The following is a 26,372-nucleotide window of genomic DNA, read 5'->3' on the forward strand; positions in this document are numbered from 1 at the left end:
AGTAGAAAGCCTCATCTTTCTCCCGCGGAGCAGCTGGTAGTTTCGAACCGCTGACCTTAAGGTTCGCAGCCCGATTCGTAACCACTACGCTACCAGAGTACTATGCTAGTCTTCTATAAAATAGTAACAAAAAATTAAAATAGATTATATCAGGCAATGTTTATAATGATGTGGTGTTGGTGACATTATTATTTTCATTTTACACACCAAGAAACTGTAGTTCAGTCATCAACTTGCCCAGTTGACATATCTGGTATGGGCAGAGCAGACCTGATGTTTATATTGTCTTCAGTTTATAGGTATATATTAAGTCATGAGTTTTGAAATCATGTTCTTTGTTATATTATTTGATTGTTTCAATGTTGTTGTTAAGTGCCATCTAGTCAATTCCTACCCATAGTGATCCTATATAGGGTTTCCGAGGAGCAGCTGGTGAGCTTGAACTGCCAACCTTGCAGTTGAAACAGCTTTGCAGTCTGGCTCATTAACCCACAGTGCCATACCAGGGCTGTTGTTGTTGTGAAGTGCTGTAGAGTCAATTCTGACCCATAGCAACCCTCTATAGGGTTTCCGAGGAGCAGTTGGTGAGCTTGAACTGCCGATTTTGCAGTTCAAATGGCTTTGCAGTCTGATGCATTAACCCACAGTGCCACACCAGGACTCCCACATAATTAATTAGCACTTTAGCCCAATTTAATACTTCTGACGAACGAAACCTTCATTATTATGGAATACCAGTCAGAATTTTCACTTTATAGAAACTATTTTGGTCATTCTTAAAGTTGTTACATTTTAGAACTCTTGAAACTTTCAAAGCAAATGAGTTGGAAAAAGTCTAACTTTCTATGAAAATGAGAAAATCCTATTTGTTTGAGTTAAAATCATTTGATTTTTTTAGTACACATGTGCATACATTCATTTGCAATGTATTAAAAACTCTAGCTAATATTTCAGTCTTTGCAATGTAAACATCATCCTTTCTTAAACCCAGCTTCCAGGTACGTAAATTACGTACTACTTACGTGAGAAGTAATTTAAGTCCTGAAGCTTCTTCCAAGTGTTTCTACTTGTTCACTCTGCTTTGTTCATGCTTTGTCCGATTTTGGATATAGTGGAAGACTTGGGTGAGAATAAGCCAGTGAGGCTTTGGTTGAAGGTCTGTTCTTCCCTAGATCTCCCAACATAAAAAATAAACAAATTATGCATTTCTTTATTTTTCTGGTTTTTTATTTCCAAGTCAAGAAAACTCAAACTTACAGAAATTGACAAGGAATTTTATAAACTTGAAAATAAAAAGAATAGATAATAATTTACAAGCCAGTAAAAATACTATTCTATTCCTTTGGCCAGGAAAAAAAAAAAGGTTTCTTATCATATGTAAAAATTCACCAGAAAAAAGAAGCAATAACCTATAACTTCTATAAAATTACTTCCTGAGACATGCTATTTTTTTATCACACTTATTTTTCCCTTGCTTATTGCTATTATGTCTCCAAGTAAAAGTCAGCTTACAAACTATTATTTGCAAAAAGTTATAATTTTAAAATTCGTTAAAATTAATCCTGGAATTTATCAATCTTATACCATTTTTATCTGATGTTTGACTTGTGTTGTTGAAACTGATAAGATTATTTTATAGAATTACAGATGGCAATAGACAAAAGCTTTGTGATATCAAAGAATTTGTATGCTCTAATGGGGTTGTTTCTTGTCTTGCTCCTTCTACTGTGGTACTAACCCGAGCACAGTATTTTCTTTGATGTCAAAGAGCTTCTGATTTAGACCAGCTTCACTCAGTCCTAGATCCAGGAAGGAAAGAATCTTAGAACAAAAATGGCCACCAAATTAAAACAAGAATATTTGAATGATATTAGTTCAAAGTCTGGACCCTACTGTCCTTTGATATTAAAATAAAATGGAACAGCTAGAGTATGTTGAACTAAATCCAGATATAAAGCACGTTTGATGTTTCTTTTTCATAGACAGAATCTTAAGTTTCGGAATCTGTTTGCACTAGTATGATATAATTGATAAGAGGGTATTTTAATCTCAGATGGAGTTTTAAAATATCATTTGCTTTATAATCATAGTCTTATGGTGGGCCACCTAATGTTACCCAAGCTACCCTTGATCAATATCTACGTTGCTGAGACATTTTCTTCCCTTGAGAAAAACTGATAGCATGAAAGTCACCCATGCAGCTGTATTTAGGTTTTCAGTATAGTTTTCCTTTATTTATAAAATAGTTTTGATTTTTCTCCTATGGAGTTGTCATGGTGTGGACATCACTTCAAAACTTTGTAGAGTCTGTTGCTCACTGAGATGCAATGATGGTCTCTTCCAACAATGAGGAGTTCTAGTAGATTGCATGTCCTTATCTTAAAGATATTTGGGCACATAGATTGTTTAATGAATCAATTGGGAGGTTGGCAATATTTCATAAGCCTGTAAAACTAGTACTTTACTTTTCAAACTCTCATTCCTTTAAGGTGTCAAAACATCCCCATATGCATCCCACTGCAAATTTGCTGGCAATAATACATTATTCTATGTGACCCGATATCAGAGAGATACTGACCTAGACAGTGCAGATGTGGTCACCGAGGAACAGGAAAAAGTGTTTAGGAGTAGGAAGCAACTGTTCATGATTTCTTTTTCATGATTGCTTCTAAAAGTTGACCATGGTGGTACAGAGACTCCACACCAGGGCTCTCTCCTTTTGTTTGGGTAATCTGAAACTTCTATGTTCATCTGAACCTAGAATACAACCACAAGTCCCAGTGTTTGTATTGTTAAAGTAACTAACTTAGTTCACTTTGAGTCTTCATGAGTCACAATTACTGGAGTCCTGGTGTGGTGCTATAGGATAAGCATTGGGCCACAAGGTCAGTTTGAACTGCAAGGTTGGCAGTTCAAACTCACTAGCTGTTCCTTGGAAACCCTATACAGGGTTGCTATAAGCCAGAACTGACTTCAAAGTACTTAACAACAAAAACATGGTGGAGTTTTAAGGGTTAGTAGTAAGATATGGAGTCAGATTGTGGAATGCCACAATAACACCCATGATTTTCTCATGATACAGAGAAAAATTAAAACTATTTTATAAGCAAAGGCAACATATATTAGAAACATAAATATAAATCCTTTGGTGAATTTTATTATATTTTATTATATTCCTGAAGGGACATGAATACATCATGGAATTTACATTGTAGTATCTAGCATTGCCTATCAATAGGACTAGCTCAGATTAATGTAAATTAGGCACAAAAATGCCATTTCCTTTTCTAAACCTATACTTTTCCCTTTATCAGTCATGTTGTTGCTGTTGTTAAGTGTCGTCCAGCTGGTTCCAACTCTTAACAACCCTGAGCAACAGCTGGTGGGTTGAATCTCCAACCTTGTTAGCAGTCCACTGCTTATCCTTCAGCACCATACCAGGCTCCTATCAGTCATATGTTGTTGTTGTTAAGTACTGTTGAGTCAGTTCCAACTCATAGTGACCTTGCATATAGTTTGTTGTTGTTGTTAAGTGCCGTCAAATTGGTTCTGACCCATAGCAACCCTGTATAGGGTTTACGTGGAATGGCTGGTGAGCTTGAACCATCAACCTTGCCATTCAAACCATGTTTGCAGTCCAACGCATTAACCCACAGTGCCACACCAAGACTCCATCATTCATATAGTAGATATTTATTAAATGTTAATTGAGAGCAGAGGTTACAAGGTGAATGAAGAACTAGAAAAGGCATCACTGAATTTTGTCCATTCAGGATCAGGCTAATCAATTCTACTTCCTGTGACTAGCTGGTAGTTGTTTTAGCCTGTAATGTTGCAAGTTGTTGTTCATGTTAACAGAAGCATCCTTGACTGGAGGGATACATAGTTTTACACCAGAAAAGGAAACCAAGGCATTTGTTTCATTACTTGGTAGCCCTAGAGTTGGTGAAGAAGAAATATGCTTCAAATTAGAATACTGAACTCCACTACTTGGATTGAGTATAAATTATTAAAGGAGTGAATATGGTTAAAAGGACCAAAAGAAAGATAAACCCCAAACCAAATTGTAGGAATACTTTTTTCAGACAGATAAGCATGAGGCTGGTCCCTATGAGGTGGAAGTGAAAGATATCCCAAATGCACAATATGTTATACCATCCCATAGCCCTGATATTAATCACCACTCCTCCTCTTGCTCATGTCCCAGGGTTCTGCAATATGTCACAGCATCTCACAGAATTCACAACCGTCAAGGAAATGACTCACACAATTGTGAAGGCTGGCAAGTCCCAAATCCACAGTTCAGAGGTCAGTGTGGAGGATTCTCATCACCCACATGTAGTCTCAGGAGCTGAGGAACCTAAATCAGCAGGCCAGACGACAGTCTGTTGATACACAAGGTTTTGAGAGCTGGTGAATCAGGTCAGGTAATAGATCACAAATCCCACAAACAGGAGGTTAGATGCAGGTGAGCCAGATTCAAAATCCACAGCAAGGGAGGAAACTTTGCTAAAACATTCTTAAATACTGGGGACTTAGACTATGTCTGCAAGGAAAACTAAGGGTGGTGATTTGAGTTACACCCTCTAGTAAAGTACACATCCTTAATCCTTGTTTTATCTTAATCCTTACTCTTTAGTCCTACCTTAATCCTTAGTTCTTAGTTTGACGTTAGTCCTACCTCATTAACAACTCACTCCCAAATGGGACCATAATCATAGATATACTGCTGCATACCTGTATAGGATTTTCAAGGAGTGACTGGTGTGTTTGAACCACTGACCTGTAGTTAGCAGTCCATTGCCTATCCTACAGTGCCACACGAGGGATTTTATAGAGGCTAGGCTTTACAGGACATTAAAGAATGGAGGAAAATGACTTGAAGCATCATAGTATGTCATTAACTTCAGTGCACAAATGTACTGTCATCAAGTTGGTTCTGACTCATGGTGATTCCAGAGGACAGAGTAGAACTGTTTCTTAGGGTTTCCTTTACAGCAGCAGGCAACCTCAACTGTTTCCAGCAGAGCAGCTGGTAGATTTGAACACTGAACTTTCAGTTAACAGCCTAAAGATTAAACAACTGCACCACCAGGACTTAAAGGAAAGATTGTGGATCCAAAACTTCTATAGCAACAAGAATGATTCTTAGACTGAAAAAAAAAAAAAATTATGTATGTTTTAAGAGTTGTTTAAAGGGTAAAAGCTATGAAGAACTAGAAAGAACATTGCTCTAAATGAGTTCATTTTTTCTGGTCTAGATAAAATTTGTCATAAAAACAAATGAAATTTTTATTTCTATTGCAAAACTATCATAAATTTGGGGAAATGGGAGGGTTACCAGGAAAAAAGGGGATTGCTCCACTCATGCTCTTCTCCCTTGATGGTCCTAGGGCCCTCTGTTCCTGGAATGAAAGATTAACTACTCTCTCTTTTTAGTTTCACATATTCTACATTTACAGTTGTGACAACCACAATTAGTCATGATAATAATTACCCACCACTGAACCATAAAATCCTATTTCTCCCGTCTCCCATCCCGATTCACCAGATGCATCTGGAAAAGAGGAAAACTAATCAGTGGGTATTCTACCTGAGACCTCCCTCATTTTCAAACTAAGCAAACTTGTGAAAGCTTGTAAGCCAGTCACTTTGTGCCTTTATGGCTCCCCATTTTTGATAGCCAACATCTAAGTCGCCCATCTCTAGCAACCCTGTATACTGAGTAGGAAAACTTGACCCCTGATGTGAAGAATCCTTCCCTTTCAGTTGGCATTTTTGAGCAACTACATCCATAAGCTGTCACGGAGGCAATAACTACTCAGAGTCCAGAAACAATTCAATGAGGGACCTAAGGGAGACCACAGTCCGGCTTGACTGAGGCCCCCAAAAATAGTTCTCATGGGTTTTTGTTGAAGCAAGTAAACAGGATCAAGGGAAGGTGTGAAGAAGTAGAAGTATATTCTTTCTGAGCAGGGAGTGGAGGGAAAGGGACAGGCTGACCTTTCAAAACGTTGTTTTTGTGCTTTCTGAAAGACTAGCTGTAAACGCTCTCAAACTATATCCTCTGTGTCCAGCACATACTGTTTTCAGTATGGATACTAGTCTGCTACCTGGTTTTTGACAGGGAGCCGCCCCACTGGCTGTTGCTTGGGGCTCTGGCTATTGCTTAATTCCAAGAATCCCTACAATAAGCAAAGATTCAGGTCATCAAATTGTAGCAATTTACACTTGCTTCCTGTACCAAACTTTATTTTCATCTGGTTGAGTTCTGGTCAGCAAGCCATCCAAGCTAGCTCAAATGGGTGTATCTGCAAGTTTGGAAGTTCTCAAACATCTCCCCCCACTTCAGACCAGCTGGCCACTTCACTCTTAATTCTAGCCCCCAGTGGTTAGGTCAGTGTATGGGCTCAGAAGTTCACATGTCTCCCTAAACTTCAGACTAGCCAGCCCTTCCTCTTCTCTCTCTCATCTCAAGGTCAACAGGTGTCAATGGAACATGGTCAAATTCAGCCCATGTCTTCATTGCTGCATTTTCCCAACTTCCACTCACAAGTAGACCAGGGCGGTCACCAGTGAGCATACAAGCTGCTTGTGTGTTCCTTTTGAGTTTCAGTCTTAGAAGGGGTTTACCCTGATGGGCTGACTTTTTTTGCCTTGAAGGCTCCCAGGCGAACAGCTTGCTTGATCTTGTAACAGCCAAATAGTCTACTTTTTAAAATTTGTTATTAATGGGGGGTTTTCTTTCAAGAAACATCTCCTGCTCCTCTAGCCTCTCCAGGTTGGTCTGTTTGTCCTTCCAAGTAGTAATGTCTCACCTCAGAATGTTCTTCTGGGTGGGGCTCAGGATTCTACCTAAGGCCCCATACTCCACAAGGCTTACAAGAAGTCTATTTCCTTGAGCAAATTCTACTACCCCTTTTAGCTAATATAATCAGTTATAAGCTAAAGACAGGCTTACAAGCTTTCTGTAATCATATATCCCAATATTCCTTTTTGTCCCACTTAAATGTTTATTTCACAGTAGTAGTAGGCAGGGGAAAATGAGACTAAAGGCTTTGAATACTTTGTTTACTGCTCAATCTCCAATACACATAGCAGTGCATGTAATAGAGCCAAGAAAATCAAACTTACTACTGTTAAGTTGATTCCAATTCACAGTGATGCTCTAGGATAGAGCAGAACTTCTTAGGGTTTCTGAGACTGCAAAGCTTTACAAGAGCAGACAGCCTCATCTTTCTCTCATGGAGTGATTGGCAGGTTTGAACTACCAGCACTTAACCCACAGTACTACCAGGGCTTCCCATGTAGGAGATAGGTAATAAATATTTGTTGAATGAATCAATTATTTGAACTGTAATATCCAAATAGATTTGCAGGATGGATTACTGATCAGCTGCCTGGAAGAATGTCTCAGAAAATGGCTCATAAATTTAGATAAAAATCCTAACCTTGGTGGTGTGGTCTGCAATAAAAAAGCAACTTTAATTAGATGAAATTGGGTAGAGATGATACTTAAATTCCAACTTTTAGATCTAATAAATAAAAGCATAAGCACAGGATGGAGTTTAAGGTCAACAAATGCTGAAAAAGAAGAAATAGGGAGTTCAGATGATGTGATTTGATCATGACTCTGCTCTCCCCTTCATGAATATTTGTTCTAAACTCTCCACAAAAGCCAACAAGAAAATCCTAATTAATATATGTCCATTGCAATAATGATGTTTAGCATCAATATCATAGAGGTGATTATTATGTTTTGCTTTGTATTAAACACATCTAAGGAGCTCTGGTAGCGTAGTGGTTACGAATCGGGCTGCGAACCTTAAGGTCAGCGGTTCGAAACTACCAGCCGCTCCGCGGGAGAAAGATGAGGCTTTCTACTCCCGTAAAGATTTACACCCTCGGAAACCCTATACAGGGTCGCTATGGGTCGGAACCGACTTGATGGCACATAACAACAACAACAAGAGAGTTATATACTTTGTTCCTTCAACATTTAAAGGAGTATTGACTGGAGATTCTTGAGGATAGTAGAATTCTTTGATTGAGGATCAATAAGAAGGGAGTTGTAAAGGTGACACAATTCCAACAGGGAATTATGAGTAAGACCGATGGAGGAGTTCAGTGGGAGACGTATTTTGACTCAATATTAGGAAAATTCTGTACCAATTCTAACAATTAGACTTGAATGTGCTGCCTTTGGGGACAGACAAGTGTTCATGTGGTGAGAGAACAGACGAAGAGAGGAATTCGTGTCTTGGATGAAGAGGTTGAACCAGATGGCCTCCAATATTACTTTTTGTTCTCAGATTCTTTGACATTATGTTTTCAATAACAAGAAATATCTCTGTGGAGACTTCTCCAACTAGATTTTTAAGGGCAGGTGAGGACAGAAGGACACACATAAATGATTACAGACAGATTCTGAACTGACAGGCAGGGATACAAATAGTGTACAATTATTGAGCTACAGTGTGTATATAAATCCAAGGTGTGATTTCCTAGCTGACGACCTTAGTTCATGCCTCTGTACCTCAATTTCCATGTATAAATGAATATAATATGGTATGTACCTAATAGGTTTGTTGTGACAATTAAATGGAATATTGTATGTAACTCTTCTAGAATAATGTCTGTTACAGAGAGAGTGATAGTAGTGTAATCTATTATTACAATTAAATATTTTTAAACCATCCTAGAGTAATAGTGGTATATTTTACTCTGCATTAGGAGTTCATTTTTATATTTAGGGGGGAAATGTTCTCCTTCAAGAGTTAACATGAGAATTGGATCAAGGCACATCTGGGATCTAAACCTATTTCTGCTCTTCATGGGTTATGTGGTCACCTAACCTTTCCGTGTCTCCTTTTCTTATTGACTTTTCAGTTACAGGCCTTTGATAAAATTAAATGGGGCAATGTATGTGATTTTATTAGTAATAAAGGTTAGCTTCTATTCCCCAGAAAGAGATGGCATTTCATTTTCAATCCTTATTCAAATTTTCTGAAAGATGTGGGAATGCAGGGCCAACGTAGAGACTTAGGGGTTAAAGGGACCTGAGACATCTTCGAACAATTCCTTTCATGTAAAAGATTAAAGCATGGGACCCAGAAGAGTTGAAGGATTTGCAAAAGGCCACACTGCTGCTTTCTATCACAGAGAAGAGCTAGTTGATTGGGACTTGGGGATGAGAACGTGAAAGATAAGTGAGCATTCAGAGTTTATTCCTTGGGAGAAAAAAGCATGGAGCTTCTGAACTGTTTCTTGTGTATATTTTGCTGAGTATTTTTTATGAGAGTGTGCATGTGTGTGAATTTGTGTGGATTTGTGAGTGTGGGCATGTGAATATATGCATGTAGATACATATGGAAGTATGAGTATCAATGAATAGATATACAAGCCTCAGTCTCTAAGGTGCTAATTTTTAAATTATATCTAACATAAACATAAAACAGGACAAGAGTAAAAAGAGACAACATTATCTGCTCCCCATAATGACTCACTGTCTTGGAAACCCTATATGTGTAGTGCTGTAGGATTAACACTGAACCAGGAACCACCAGGTCAGCACTTCAAACCCACCAGCTGTTTCTTGGAAACCCTGTACAGGCTCATTATGAGCCAGAACTCGCTGGATGCACTTAACAACAACGAGTTGGAACTGATTTTATGGCAATGGGTTGGGTCTCTGCCCTCTGGTCGGCTTTCTAGGGCACTAAGACAGTCTAATGTGGTGCTGTGGGTGAGTGTGCTGGACTGTAAAGTCAGTTTGAACCACAAGGTCAGCAGTTCAAGCTCAGCAGTCGCTCATTGCAAACCCTATACAGGGATGCTATGGGTTGGAACTGACTCCACAGCACTTACAACAACAACAAGACAGTCTGAAGCACTAAGTTGATTTCCTGTGACTCAGGAACCCTAAGAAAGCTTTCTGATATGCAGAGTTTTGAAGTGTTGGAAACCTTGAACTTATTTAAGCATTTTGGGACCCAGCGCAATATCAAAATTGAGATTTTGATATTATTATGTGCATATTATTTTGATTTCTACAACTTCCTCATACGCACTTCCCTCTCCACAAAACTGAACTCTAATACTTTGAGTTTTATTTAAAATTCAACATGTTTTATCATTTATTATGTATACCTCTGTGACTTTCATTAACATCACTGCATTAGAAAGTGCAGGAGACTATGGTGAGGTTTAAGAAAATGAATTTAAGATTAAAAGCTTGACCTCCTAGTTTTTCCATTATGGAGCTAAATTGCTGATATTAATTATATTCAAATGATCTACTACATTGTGGATTTTAAAAAAACTGCTACTAATTTCTGTATTCTCATTTTTTAAAAATGAATGATGCAATAGTATGTATCAAGAGGTCAATTAAATTTGTTGGCACACCATTTGGTTAATTATGGCACTATAAAGTAGAACCACTTTCCTTTCTGGATCAAGCAAAAAAGCCTGCATTTATAGACTAGTACTCCTTGGAGGAAATGCTGCTAATGAGAAATTTGTGTGTAACTTTGTGGAAATGGATTTTTTAAGTTCTGAAATTGGGAGCACATAATTGTCTATGATCCCAAGGCTGATATTTTACTGGTATTTCTTTGCTTCTCATTCTAATAAAATATTAACATGGTGAGCTAGTCTTTTCTGTCAGAAACGAGTTGTTCAAGCATAAGAATTTTTTCTTCCTTTGATAACATGTCATTAACTTGGTAGAACTAGTCTAAAGTTATGTTGTGTTCTTTCTCCTTTTCATCTCCACTCTTGCTTTCTGGTTACTCGTTCTAGCAATACAAGACCAAGTCAAGCTACAAGGCTTTTGCAGCAATCCCTACAAACATATTTCTTTTGGAACAGAAGGTCAGTGTTGGCAAAAAAGCATAGAGAATTTTATGTTCCTAATGCCATTTTTTTTCTATATTCCTTAAAATTTCTGTTGGAAAGTTTTCTGTTTTAAAGTTCTACCTTTACTAAAATAAAGCTCTGCTCTTAGTTTAGACGAACATGATGAAAGCATCTTGGTCAGTAAAATCAGCTTGTCTTTGACAGATATATCACTAGAGGCTTAGCTATTCAGGCCATTGTTTAGCAGTCCTGGAAAGCCTGGTTCACAGCTTGATAGCGCCTTTGTTTTCAGAGTTCTAAATGGCTATTAAGGAGTCCAGATGGTGCAGTGGTGAAGTGTTTGATTGGCAGCCACCATTTACTTTGTGAATGAAAGATATGGCAGTCTGCTTCCATAAAGATTACAACCTTGGGAACCCTATGTTGTTGTTGTTATGTGCCATGGAGTCGGTTCCGACTCATAGCGACCCTGTACAGGATTTCCGAGGCTGTAAATCTTTACAGGAGCAGAAAGCCTCATCTTTCTCCTATGGAACAGCTGGTAGTTTCGAACTGTTGACCTTACAGTTCGCAGGTCGATTTGTAACCACTACGCTACCAGAGAGTTCTATTCTGTCCTAAAGTGTTACTATGAATCAGCGTCTATTCCACAACAGCAGTGTTTTTATTTTGTACGTGGTATATTATAATCAAGAGCCTGTACCTTTATTCCTGTAGTTAGATGCTTTTGAGTCAATATAGACTCATAGCAACCCTCCTTGTGCTAAGCAACCCAATGTGTAACTTACTAAGCTACCACAGCTCCACCTCTATCTGTATTGACCAAAATATAGAGGTGGCATGAAATTGCTGTACCATCATTATGGGTCAGTTGGTTCTGACCCATAATGATCCTGTATTCAGTTTCCGAGGAGCGGCTGGCTGGTGAGCTTTAACCACCTATCTTGCAGCGCAAACCATCTTTGCAATTCAGCACACTAACCCACAGTTCCACACCAGGCACGAGATTACACTGGAGCAATTGACCAGTTTGGTTATTGACTGGTCAAGATTTGAAGATGCATAGTAGCTTCTACAAGATAGAAGCATACTAGCTGAATATCCAGTTTAGCCCCTTAGGTTCTATCAGGAGCTAAATTTTTTTGTCCCTACTTGCTAGGCACTGATTCAATCATTTTGAAAGGAAGGGAGAATTGACAGCACTCCGAAGGACCCAGATGCTTTCACATGATTTCAGGACATTTTTTGCTTTGCTATTAAAGCACCATTACTCAACTAGGTCAATTAAAGTAAAGCCTCTGGTTTAATAAATACATTACATGTGCTCAAGCCCAAGTGGAGGTTCATAACAGAACTGAAGTGAAATCATTTACCAAATATTTGAGAATATTTGTTTAATGTATTATTTGTATGATGCTTTATTTAGGCAATCTATTGTAGTGCATTAACCCACTTTTTTCCCTTTGTACAATTATAGTGATTGAAATGCTGCTACTATTATTTGTCAAAATAATATTTGTCAACTAGGTTTTATTTTGATCACTGGTTTGTGAATCTGTATTTTTATCCTTTTAGGTTTATCTGGGGGAATAAAATCTTTATATGTTCTCTTATCTTCAAAGTGGAAATTGTTAGTGAGAAATTATAAGTAGCACAAAGGTGAACATTAAATGGACATATTTCTTAAATATGTCTATAATTTCCATAACTGCAAATCCTATGCTTTCTATCTTCAATCTGAGATCACTGGACTGCAGGGGAATCTGCAGTTTTTGCTCTAAATTTTCTCCTGAAGGTCTACCTTTTATAGTTCTTTTTAAAGACCAGCTGGACTGAAATCCTGATTTCAGGAGGGTTCAGTAGGTGATAAGAAGTGACACTTGTCCTACACTAGTTGTCCCTTGTCCTACTGCTTAGGGTGATCTTGTTGAATTATAATAGTAGTACTCCCACACCAGACTCTGTCCGTTACAGACAGTTCTGAAGTCTAGTCATGAGTATCTGCCTTCACAGAAATGGAAGAAGCTTCCCTGAGCAAACAAGTAAATAAGAGATTACTGTCCAGCTGCATCATGGTATCGTCCCATCATGCTCATCTCACCTGACATAGGTGCATTCTTTGTCTTTTTCTTAAAACACACACACACACAATCCAATTAGTATTGTTGCTATAAGAAATAATATATAAGACAACTTGCAAATTCAACAGTATTCAATTATTGAACTCTTTTATATCAATTACATTAATCAAATTGTACAACTCATAACTGTTACCAAAATTCCCATTACCGTAATGCTCACTGTTTTCCTTGGTGCCTTCTTCTTGAACTGTGTAGTATTTCATTACCTTTCTATTTTGAAAAACAACAGCTAATCCTTCTTAAAAGGTAGATGTCAGTGTTAGTTCTAGAATCTCTTCCAGAGTGCTCGCCTCTTCTAAGTAACTGGATTATAGAGATTATAGTCTATTAGTTAATCATTACAGATGAAGAGTCATTAGTTGAAATTCCAATTTTATCTAAACCCATTTCATTAATGTATCTGATAGTATCAGTGCATGTTTAATCTAATACAAGTTCACAAGGGAAGCATTTTGTGTTTTTTATTGTGAATAAAACATAATTTGTAGGAAAATTATTTATTTTTATTTTTGGTTTAACATGATGTGAACATCATAATATCTAACTGAAAATAATGCCATTCTGGAAGGGGTTATTATTGCATAAGTACTGGTGTGGAGTGGGCAATTATCTTTGTGGAGATAAACTGTTACTTCTTTAGTTCCTTGGTATAATTATGTGTATTTTTTGGCCAAAATTTCCTGGTTGTATGTTTCTCAGTGAGAAACTGTTCAGCAACAATTTTTAAATAACAAAATCTTATCTTAAAATTGTGTGCATTTGTTTCCATTTTCTGATACTATTTCTTGAATGATATCATACTGCTCCTTTTACTGCTGTGGCTTTAAAAAAATAAATCTGGCAATTTAGACATTTTGCTCATTTGTTTATACAACAGAATTCATCCTATGTCACTGAAATCAAAGGTTCTTATTTCTAAATTGAGAAGAAAAATTAGGACCATAATCTTCAGAAACTCATTGATTTTGGGAATAATTAGCATTTTGTAATATCTCAAATCACAGAAACGTTTCTGAGGTCCTGTTAATATCATATATAGCACTATAATTAAGGGTAAGGATATGCATCAGTCTCATTGTAATACTTCATAGGGTCAATCCTGTTAGAATGTCTTAGAAGATAGAAAGAAGATACATTATACAAGCTTTGGATGTTTCAATAATTAGTTCACTTCCCCAACCAGATTAAACCTAAAGCAGATATTTTATATCACATTCTTTTCTCTAGTATGTAGCATAATTAGCAAGAAGTAGAATTACTTTTAAAAAATACTATTTTTAAAAGCAGGATTCTCTCCAAATTGAATTTGGACATCCCTTGCAATGAGTCCGACATCAATATTCAACTCTCCAAACATTAAGCTATCATTAAATCACTGGATTGCTTTCAGCTTTAATCACCCTAATTGAAGCCTATCATTTTTAAAAGAGTACATTTTGTTGGCGGAGGATATGAAGTTTCTGGTACTTCTATTCTATAATTTATTAACTGCACCAGAACTTAAATCTACAGGGTATTCCACATTCTATCGTTTTTTTGCCTGTTAACATTTAGAGGGGAAGAATTTTTAACTTAAGTCCTTAACAGGAAGAAATAAATTATATTGCATCATATTTTAAGGTATTGGCATAAGGGGCTTTGGAGTCCTAGTGTGGCACTATAGGATAAGCACTGGACTGACTGCAAGCTTGGCTTGAACCATAAGGTTGGTAGTTCAAATCCACCAGCTGCTCCTCAGAAACCCTATACAGGGTTCCTGTGAGTCAGAACTGACTCGGTGGCACTTAACAAGGTCATTGGCTTAATATCCTGCCAATAATCATCTTCAAGATTGACATGAGGATGAAATACAAGTGATTATAAAACATGAATAAAGTGATCTAATCAGCTTGTATTTGTGATGCTTGTGGATTTTGTTACAATTTATAGCAATACTGAGTTCTCTGGGAAATAATTTTAATATGGACATTTCTTTAGTCTTTATATTTATAATGCAATGCTTCTAAGAGAGTTTTAAAGATACCACTTTAATTGAATAATTTTTCTTAGATATTATGTCTGATAGCAACAGGTAGAAGTTAAAATTAAACTGGACACATTACTATGCAAAGAAAATGGATTATTATTATTATTATTCAAGAAAGAAAAAAATGAAAGTAGGAATATTTATAAGAAATCAAATGATGGGCATTTTTATATTCTCAAGTGATTAATTTATTTACATGGAAGTCTGATTTTTTTTCCCTGACAATATTTGTAAATTTCCTTTTCTCTTCCTCACAAGTATTCCTTGTGATAAAATAAAAGCTTGAGTTAGTTATTATTTTACTAACTAATGTCATTTTTCTTTGCTATTTCCAACAAACTTTTAATTCATAAATAGTCTATGATAAAAGAAAAATACTAGGGAAGCTTAAGTCTGTATATGTTTTAAGTATCATGGAGTTGATTATAACTCATTGCAACCCAGTATCAGGTTTCTGAGGACTAGTTGGTGGATTTGAACCGCCAATCTTGCAGTTAGCAGAATAATGCTTATCCTATAGTGTTACACTATCTATATATTGTTATTGTTAAGTTCCATTGAGTTGTTTCTGACTCATAGAGACCCTGTATGGGTTTCCCAGGAATGGTTGGAGGATTTGAACTGCTGGCATTGTAGTTCATACTGACCTTAAGATCCAATGTTTGTCCTTTAGTGCCACACCAGGAATCCATATTCTCTATATTTATTGTTGTCGAGTGCTATCAAGTCGGTTCCAACTCATAGCAACCCTATATTGGGTTTCCAAGGAGTAGCTGATGGTTTGAATTGCTGGCCTTGCAGTTAGCAGTTCAGTGCCACACTGGGACTCCACACTCTCTATATAGTAAATAAAAATTATATGATTTACATTTTTAAATGAAAAGTAATAAGGTAAAATAATGTGATTTTTTATTATTGTTTTTTTGGTGGTGGTGGGGTTGGAGGAAAAATAAAGAACAGGTATTTTGAGTACAATGATAAAAACTGTGACTTAAGTGCCCCTGAGTACGTTCCAATTCATAGCAACCCTGTTTAGGTTTTCAAGTAGTAGCTGGTGAATTTGAATCACCAACCTTGTGATTAGCAGTTCAGTGCTTATCATACAGCACAATGGTACAAAACTAGAAAGGGGGGAAAAAAAAAAGTGAGCTGCTCTGTCAGTCTTCAAATCAATTTATTCTAAGATGCCAGTTTAATTTTTTAAAGCATAAGTTCATAAACACCAATCTGTTTAAACATATGTTCTTGGGCAAGAGTATTTTGAGAACTCTTCATGTCTCAAACATTTAACAAAAACCTGGTTGCTATTATTGCACATGACCTGAAGTAGAGAGGCAATGCTTTATTTAGATAAGCACAAGAGGTTAGTGTGTTTCCAATTTCAACAATGAAGACGTTTCTAGTATTCAAATCTATGTTGTTACTTCTTAGTTGTCTTCCATATACATGCCTCTTTTAAAGCACTTAACTTATTTCATTTTGCAGACTTTTTGGGTTCTTTCTTTACTTTGACTTTGAGGTAACATAGTACTTTCTTGATAAAAAGTGAATTATTCATTCAATGAATGAATGGGTAGCTCTCTAAAATACCCTTTTCCCACCCCTACCTTAGCTTCTTAAGGCAAATCTTTCTTCATTTACTACAAATATAAAGGAGTTTATTGTAGCAATTGGTATAATGATAATTAAAAGTCTTCCTTTAGGGTTGTATGTTGTTGTTGTTGTAGCCAAAGGGTCCGTTTGCTGCCATAGGGTTTATGAGAGCGATTGGTGGGTTTAACTCTCGACCTTGTAACTAGAAGTCCAGAGCTTACCCTATAGCTTGTATTGTTGTTGTTAAGTGCCGCCAAGTTGATTCCGACCCATAGCAACCCTGTAGAGGGTTTCCAAGGAGCAGCTGATGAGCTTGAACCACCGCCCTTGTAGTTCAAATGGCTTTGCAGTCTGGTGCATTAACCCACAGTGCCACACCAGGACCACAGCTTGTATCCTTTATATATTTTCTACAGAAGTAGAATTTAGACAGATACAAGCTTGTATATATGTCTCACCAATTCTACTTCTGTAGAAAATATATAAAGGATCTTTTTCTGGAAAGGAAGTAAGTTAGTTTTTGACTTGGCACTTTTTGGTGATTATACAGTGCAGTCACAATGCTGGCTATGGAGTCCTCCATTACAACAGGCACTGAGCTACAATTTTACCATATTCATAACTCTGTGAAGAATTTGATACTTAGAGAATTCAAGTAGATTTTTGGAAACACTAGGGCTAGTAAGGAGTCCTGGTGTGGTGCTGTGGGGTAAGGTGCTGGGCTGCAAAGTTGGTTTGAACCACAAGGTTGGTGGCTCAAGCTCACCAGTCGCTCCTTGGAAACTCTATACAGGGTCGTTATGGGTCAGGACTGACTCGATAGGAGTTGACAACAACAACAACAACAACAACAACAAAGGACTAGTAAGTTGCTGCACTGGACCTCAAAAGGATTTGTTTCTCCACCCTTTACTCTGCTTACCATGCAGCTGATGAAATACAGTTAGTTCAAATGGAATATTCAGCAAGACATGATGACTTTGGATCCCTGCCTACAACACTTTTTTTTTTTTTTGGCCCTTGTTAAAATGCATTTAAATCCGTACATTAAAGCAACAAAAGTATTTTCTCTTCATAATAAAAGGAATTGGAAATGATTTAACTTGTGAACTTGAGTGAGTGAGGGATTACAAGCCTGATGAATTCCTTGAGCTACTAAAAGATGAGGCAAATTCAAGTGGAGGTACCATTGGCTGGAAGTCAGGAACATTCTTCTGATATCCTTAATTAAATGAAAGAAAGGTAAGTTTTCTCCTACAGTTAAGCCTGATGGAATGAGTTTGGAAGTGGTTATAATGGTTTGGAAAAAACTCACTGCATCTGAGAAGAACAGATATTTAGCCTCTAAAGATCTTGAGACCAAAATGCTCAGTGAATTTCCTAAATTCTTAAAATGTAGTTGTAAATCAATCATCTGAAAATAATCTACTGGTCAATATTTGTATATCTTCAGAGAACCTATACTTTGACCTGCCTTATAGTTTTACTTACATTTTTCACTGTCAAATACTATTCAGACTGGAATCTTCAACAAAAAAAGTTGAAGTGATATTTTGCTGAGAATGCTTCCAATTCTATAAAGAGTTTTGTAGCAATGGCTAAAAATCACTTTTGTAGCCCTCCACCTATTTATTTCACTAAAGAGCCAGTCAGAGCTATGAAATATAGGAAGCTTTTGGGTTAGCATTAGTAATTTTGGGGACGTGAACTTGATCATTGCTAAACTACAACTATTTGATGATGACATTTCTGAAATCCAATTCTATAAGCAATGGATAGAAGCCTTGGTAGCACATTGGACAATGGTTAAACACTAGGCTTCTAGCTGAAAGGTTGATAGTTTGGCCCCACCTTACATCTCAAGAGAACAGATCTGAAGATCCACTTCCATAAAGATTATAACCAGAAAGCTCTCTGGGGGCAGGTCTACTGTGTCACATGGGGCTGCTATGAGTTGAAATCAACTCAATGGCACCTAACAATAACAACATCTTGCATCTGGTAGCTAGTCTATGGGTCACACAAGGTTTACAAACCCTTTTAGATTATTCTTACTTTGAAAGCAGTTTGCTTTCAAACTCCATTTAGAGTGCAACTATTTTATCCTATCTTCAGCTTTTAATAACTTAATCCAATGTCCTAAGGAGCTCTGGTAGTGTAGTGGTTACCAATCGGGCTGCGAACCGCAAGGTAAGCAGTTCGAAACTACCAGCTGCTTCGCGGGAGAAAGATGAGGCTTTCTGATCCCGTAAAGATGTAGAGCCTCGGAAACCCTGATCAGGGTCGCTATGGGTCGGAAACGACTCGATGGCACCTAACAACAAAGGGGCCAGGGTAGATTGACTCAATATATGTGATTAAGAAATCATTGTAATCCCATCAGAGATGCATGTTTTGAATGGCAAACATGTATCTTTTATAGGGCACTGAATTTCTTTTTCACAAGAACTTTGGCAATGCTTGTCCATGGTGCTCAGCTCTTCATTATAATGCAATGCTAAACTCAAAAATTGCTTTCTGCTGTCTCAGTTCAAGAAGTGGACCCCAAAGTTGGCTTTTGTAGTCAAAATGAAAATATTTCTAATGATTAAAAATTTTTTGACAATTCATGTTATCTTTTAAAAAATGGGATTGTCCACTTTACGCCTCAATTGGCTATATTCTAATTTGGTAGCAAGTGCCTATTTTAAATAAAATTGCTTTATTGTTGGAGAGTATTCTAAAAGAACTTCAATCAAAATAAATAAATCTAAAGAAATATCAATATAATCCTGCTGGCTATGCTGTCATAAAGCAATCTGTGGTCAGATTTCTAGCTAATGGGAATTTAAAATATTTTCTTTTAGTATATTTTCAAGCAACAGGGGAAAAACTTCTCTTTATTGTTCCTGGAAGGAGTAAATCAAGATGATACATTGGCCAAATAACTCCTAGTCAATAAAAAAAAATCAATTCTAGTAAATCTCAAGGCCATTTAAACTCAAAATAGTCCCCCAAGACATTGTAATGTAGTCTGTTTGCCCAGTTTTAAAGTCTCAGCTTTACTGACCTATATCAGCTACCTTGCCTAGCTTACTAAGGGGTCTGAGAAGATTTTTTTTTTTTCCCATTTGTGAGTGAATTTCAACATTTAAAAAAAGTTGTATATGACTGCAGTAAGTTCCCACAGACTAATCAAAATATCAACCTAATTTTGTTCTGACCAAAACAAATATCAGCTCACTGCACTACCATTTATCACATGCTTAGATCTATGATGGTAAATGAATTTAATTGTAATATATATAAAAAAGAAATGATTTGTTAGTTAAAATACTCAGCAATCAAACCACTTCTCTAGACTATTTTATCAGGGGATATGAAAATCATATTATTTCAATGATTCTTTCATTCATTTAACTCCATATATCATTCATTTCCCACCATTTGTCTGTCAGTTGCTTGCACTATGGTGGCCTGTGTATTGCTATGATTCTGGAAGCAATGCCCCTGGTATTTTAAATACCATCATGGTCACCGTTGGTGGAAAGGTTTCAGCTGAACTTCCAGACTAAGACAGGCTAGGCAGGAGAGATAGATTACTTGTGAATATTTAGTAGTGAAAACAAAATGAATAGTAATGCAACACTGTTAGAATATTCAATATTGAAACATGATGAAGAGCAAAAGACTATAGTCAGGTATAGTTCCAGAAAATGAGCCCCTCATGTTGGAAGGCCCTCAAACTAAGACTGGGGAGAGATGCCTTCTCAAAGTAGAGTCGACTGTGATGGTGAGAGTAAAGCTTTTAGGACCTTCATTTTCTGATGAGGCGCAACTCAAAATGAGGAGAAACAGTTGTAAACATCCATTAATAATCAGAACATGAAATTTATGAAGTATGAATCTAGGAAAATTGGAAGTTGTTAAAAATGAAATGGAACACATAGTCATCAATATCCTAGGCACTAGTGAGCTGAAATGGACTAGTATTGGTCATTTTGTATCTGACAATAACATGAATGGTATCACATTCATCATCAAAAAGAATGTTTCAAGATCTGTTTTGAAGTACAAGGTTGTATGTAGATAATATCCATATGGCTACAACAAAGACCAGGTAATACAACTATTATTCAAATATATACAATAACCACTAAAGCCAATGATGATGAAATTGAAGAATTCTACCAACTTTTTCAGTCTGACACTGACCAAACATGCAAAGGTGTATTGATTACTACTGGAGATTGGAATGCAAAGGTTGGAAACAAAGAGGAAGGATCAGTAGTTAGAAAATAAGGCCTTGTTGCTAGAAAAGATGCTGGAGATCGTGTGATAGAATTTTGTAAGAAAATTTTGCAAATTTTCATTGCAAATACCTGTTTTAAAGAACATAAAAGATGATTATACATATGGATGTCACTAGATGGAATACCAGAAATCAAATTGACTACATCTGTGGAAAGAAATTATGAGAAAGCTTCATATCATCTGTCCAAACAAGACCAGGGACAAACTGTGGAATAGACCATCAATTGCTCATATGCAAATTCAGGATGAAGGTGAAGAACATTAAAACAAGTCTACCAAAGCCAAAATATAACCTTGAACATATCCCACCTGAATTTAGAGATCGTTTCAAGAACAGATTTAATAAATTAGTCACTAATGACTAACTGATGACTAGAAAAGTTGTAGGATGACATCAAGAACATCACACAGGAGCCTATTGTGGGGGTGTTGGGCAGGGGAGGGTGGTTTGAATGAGATGAAGATGGGACCCAAGTTGACTTTGGGCACTGGATGTGGTTCAGCAAGAGCTGAAGATGGCATTGAATGTATATTCATCTTCGGTCACCAGTAGTAACCTAAGTCAACATGACATTCTGGCTTAGATCAATGAGTCTCTTCAAGTTGAATCTTACAAAGATTGAATAGTTGTGTTCAGGGGTTGCTTACTGTCAGTTTATGGACATGCTTTTCCCTGGCTCCATTGCCTTGAACAAAGTGAAATTTCAAACTAAGCTATAACATGAATATATCCAGGATTTCAAAATTCTACAAGCAGGTTTTAAGAGAAATAATTGATGCAAAGTATGATGGAAAAGACTATGACCCTGTAGCTTCCAGACTACACAGGTCAAGAAATGGCTGTGGCCCTTTCCCTTGTTGCTCCAGCTCTGAATAAACCAAAAAAAAACTCTCAGCATAGCAGTGCAGCTCCACAGAGGCCCATTTCAACACAGAGAACTACTGCAACTTCTAAGTCTAACCCAGGAGTGATGTAAAGGAATCCAGATGTGGGTAATGGGGATGATGAAGTAGCCTAAATGATGCAGAAGGCAACGTATTGAAGTGTATCCTCAAAAATCTGGAGAAAGAGAGAGATTTCTACTTTAAAAAGCTAAAGAACATTGAATATTTTTTCAGGAGAATGAGGTGTTATTTCTTTCATGGTTATTTAAGTTGGAAAGAATAGCAGAGTCACTGTATCAAAAAGAAATGGTTGGTGTTCAACCATCACAAGAGGTAGCAAATCATCAAATCCAACAATACTGAAGGAAGAAGCCCAAGATTCGCTAAGGGCACAGGCAAAGAACAAATCTCTGGGAATTGATGGAATACAAATTGAAATCTTTCAACAAACTGACACAGCATTAGAGGCATCCACTCACCTATGCCAAGAAATCTAGGAGACCAAGCTAACTACCTGACCAAGTTATTGGAAACGATCCATATGTGTGCCCACTCCAAAGAAAGGTGACCATCAGATAATATCATTAATATTGCATGCAAATAAAATTTTGCTGAAATTATTGATAGCGAGCTGCCAAAAGTTCCAGCTGCATTCAGACAGGGATATGGAATGAGGGATATCATTGTTGACATAAGGATGGATCATGGCTAAAAATGGAGAATACCAGAAAGATGTTTACCTGAGCTTTGTTGAATACTCAAAGGCTTTCGATTGTGTTGATAATGACAAGTATGGACAACATTGCAGAGAATGAATATTCCGGAACACTTAATTGTTGATATGGGTTACATCTCAATGTAAAGAAGACAAAAATTCTCACCAATTGACAAATAAACAACATCCATATAAATGGAGAAAAAAAATGAAGTTGTGAAAGATTTAATTTTGATCAAATCAGCCATCAACACTCATGGAAGCTGGAGTCAAGAAATCAATCAGCATATTGCATTGGACAAATCTCCTGCATCTTTTTAACATGTTCAAGAGCAAATATATCAGTTTAAGGACTAAGGTGCACCTGACCGAAGCCATGGTATTTTCAACAACTTCATATGCATGTGAAAGTTAAACAATGAATAAGGAAAACCATAAAAGAATTGATGTATTTGAGTTATGCTGTTGGAGAATAATATTAAAAGTATCCTGGCCTGCCAGAAGAACAAACAAATCTGTTTTTGGAGAATTATAGCCAGAAAGCTCCTTAGAAGCCAGAATAGCCAGACTTCATTTCTCATGACATATTATCAGGTGGGACTAGTTCCTGGAGAAGGATATAATGTTTGGTGAAGTGGAGGGTCAGCAAAAAAGAGAAAGACCCCCAGCGAGATGGATTGGCACGGTGGCAGCAGCAATGGCTCAAGCATGGCAATGATTGTGAGACTGGGGTACGGAGCGGTGTTTCATTCTATTGTGCATAAGTTCACTATGAGTTGGTACCAACTCAACAGCACCTAACAACAACAACAACAACAATTCATCAGTTCAGGAGCCATGGTGGAGCCTTGGAAACCATATGGGGCAGTTCCAGTCAGTATCATAGAGTGACTATGAGTTGGAATTTATTCGATGGCAGTAGATTTTGGGTTTATTCATGAGTTCACCCTTCATTGTATCATGGAGATCTTTACTGAGCTCCTCTCATGAGTTCAATCTTGAAGACTTGAAGATAAATACTGCATTTCCCTGACTGTAATAGGTGAAATTGTAAAGCATGAAAGCTAGCTAAGTCAGGGAAGCATCTGAAAACAAGTTTATAAAATAAAATATGCTTAAATTGTGTGCAAATTTCTATAGTGACTCAAGCAGTGGGTAACACACTACCTTGTGTGAGGGCCAAGCATAACATTACACAGGAATTGGATTGGGATTTAAAAAAATATTTAGTGTTTTTGAAAAAAGTTTATATAGAAAATTAGATTCCAATTTGACAATTTCTACACAAGTTGCTCAGTGCCATTAGTTATATTTTTTACATGTCAACATTCCATTAATTGCATTCTGATTGTTTTCTTTCCTGTACTCTAGTTTCCCTACTTCCTTTGGATTCTCATCCTTGCTACAGAGTAACTTTTGACTTTTTGGTCTCATAAAGATGTGTTTTTATAATGAAGGCTCATTGTCATGAGCAATATCTTATTTTGTGTGCCAATCAATGATTTAGCTAAAATGTGACTCACGGAACAATTTTGGTTCAAGGTTAAAGAAAGAGTATATCAGGTTCTTGAGCATCAAGATCTCAGGAAGCCCTTTAGTGTAAACTGGTCCAGAAAGTCTGGATTTTTAAAGAATTTGAATTCTTCTACATTTTTCTTACATTTTGTCTGGGTCCATGGTTTGTGGCCCTCATTAGAACAGATAGTGATGGTAGTTAGGCACCATCTAGTTCTGCTCTCAGAAGGTAAATGAGATTGTGATTTGTGTAGGCTATTAGCCCTGCACAGAAGTTTCTTCTCTGAGATTTCCTTCTTTCTCTAAGGTTCTAAGAAGTATAGACCATTAGTTGTATCTTAGATGGTCGCTTGTAAGCTTTTAAGATCTCAGATGCTATTCACCTCATCAGGATAAAGAATGTATACTTTGTACTGCCAATTGACTAAGTTGTCCCACGAGAGCAAGGCTTCAAACCCAGAAAAACATTCTTTCAAAATGTTTATATTGTATCTCAGAAGTATTTTTAACTGTGTTATTAATGAGTAGATGTGTGTACACACACATATCTGTTTGTACATGTACATCTACTGTTATCTATGCACACATGTATACTCACCTGTACCTGCTTGTGGTTCCTTGCCCAGTGCTAATCATATGGCATCACTATGCTCCCTGCATACATAGAATTGTTATTGTTGTTAGGTGCCATCGAGATGGTTTGACTCATAGAGACACTGTTAGAGTTTCCAGTGATCAGCTGGAGGATTTGAGCCACCGACCTTACAGTTCAAACTGACCTTGAGGTCTGCTGCATTATCCTGTAGTGCTATACCAGGATTCCATGCATTAATATAATAGAGATATTAATTCCACAAGAGGCAATGAGATATTGTGGAAAATAGCTCGATATTTTTGTGGAATAATATTTGTGGAATAATTCATCAAATGATTTAAAGATAATTGTTGTCATTGGAAGTATTGAGGTATACAGAATGTGATTAAGTGTATCTTTCTTTGACTGCTTCTCTTTCAGCTAGATTACTCGTTTTGAAGAGACATTTACATTTGACTAGTAACCTCATATGAGAACTATTTCATTTATCACTAGGCATTAGATGAACCAGTCAAGAATGAAAGTGTCTTCAAGGACAACGAGCTAGACTCGCCTTTGGAGGTAATGACTTCAGATCAACCTTACTTTTGATGTGCAATCCAAAACTCATTGCTAACTCAGTACCTGGTTTCAATTTTTTCAGTTGTGTTTCCCTGCACAGCTCAGAAAACAAACTGAGGAGCTCTGTGCTACCATTGATAAGGTCTTACAGGATTCCTTGTCTATGGTAATGCCTTAGACTAGACTGTGCATTTCAAAAATTTGCTTTGCTTCTCTTCATTTCTGTCTACTTTAGAAGCTGTATCATATGCTTGTCCTTTCTTTTTCAGCATTCTTCTGAGGTTCCTTCGAGTTCCCCAAAGTCGTTGTTGGGTTCCGACACAATCAAAGTATGTGCATGTTTGATATACTTTTCTAAACTATAAGATTTACTAATGATTTTTACATTGCAGGTTAAGGCCCTTAGTGAACCAGGATATTTGTTTAGTGATTATCAACCAGCATTTTATGAAGAGAATAATAATGTAAAATAGCAGGCAGTAGTAAGAGTAGGTACTGTTGCATGGCATTTGTTTACATGTACATTATAATCATGAGTGTAGAGGGTTGCAAAGTAGAATATATTTCTTGTTGTGGGTCAAGTTAAAAAAATTATAAACTAATGTTATACTATTTATTATCCGTAAGCATTATAAGAAGCTGTTTTGAATTGCATGTCGACAATGTAACTTTTTTCCATGTTAAACCATTGCTCATCTCAAACCATTACTGATGTAATTCACAGAGCCCCTTAGAAGAGTAGGAGTACAAAATGAAGTAGATTGAAGCAATATTTGTCTAAAAGGTTTTAGTGCTGTTTCTGAAATTATTTTCTATTTTGATGGACTGAATTTTTTTTCAATATTTCTTTGAGTTGGGTAAGATATCCTGAATATCTTAGAATTTTAGAATATTGCTAAAGTAATTTTTATTATGGAATATCTAAATGTTTTCTTATTACGTAGCTATTTTAATTTTGGGGGCAAAAATGCTAAATGATCTTCAAATTATATTTTCAAATGCTTAGTACAGATCTACTCAAACACATTTCAAAAGGCTTGTGGGTTTCCCATTATTGATAATTACTAGTTTCCTCTCAGATTTATTTTTCTTGGGATAAATAAAAATACATTTTCATGCTTTAGCCATGCAATTTTCATTGTGAATTATGTGATCGTTTACATGGGAGAACATTAGCTTTACATTCAT

At 36.7% G+C, this 26,372-nt stretch overlaps 1 protein-coding gene across 1 annotated transcript in view; it reads left to right on the forward strand.

Moving 5' to 3' along the window:
* The window catches only part of MLIP (muscular LMNA-interacting protein), a 346,096-nt gene that overhangs the window by 187,619 nt on the left and 132,105 nt on the right, over positions 1–26,372 (forward strand). Inside the window, exons 4-7 of the mRNA XM_006835775.1 lie at positions 10,804–10,875; positions 25,119–25,184; positions 25,267–25,350; positions 25,454–25,513. Of these exons, the coding sequence (XP_006835838.1) occupies positions 10,804–10,875; positions 25,119–25,184; positions 25,267–25,350; positions 25,454–25,513 (282 nt within the window). The remainder of the gene's footprint in view (positions 1–10,803; positions 10,876–25,118; positions 25,185–25,266; positions 25,351–25,453; positions 25,514–26,372) is intronic.

This window comes from Chrysochloris asiatica, unplaced genomic scaffold (assembly GCF_000296735.1).
Source record: "Chrysochloris asiatica unplaced genomic scaffold, ChrAsi1.0 scaffold00019, whole genome shotgun sequence".
NCBI lineage: Eukaryota > Metazoa > Chordata > Mammalia > Afrosoricida > Chrysochloridae > Chrysochloris > Chrysochloris asiatica.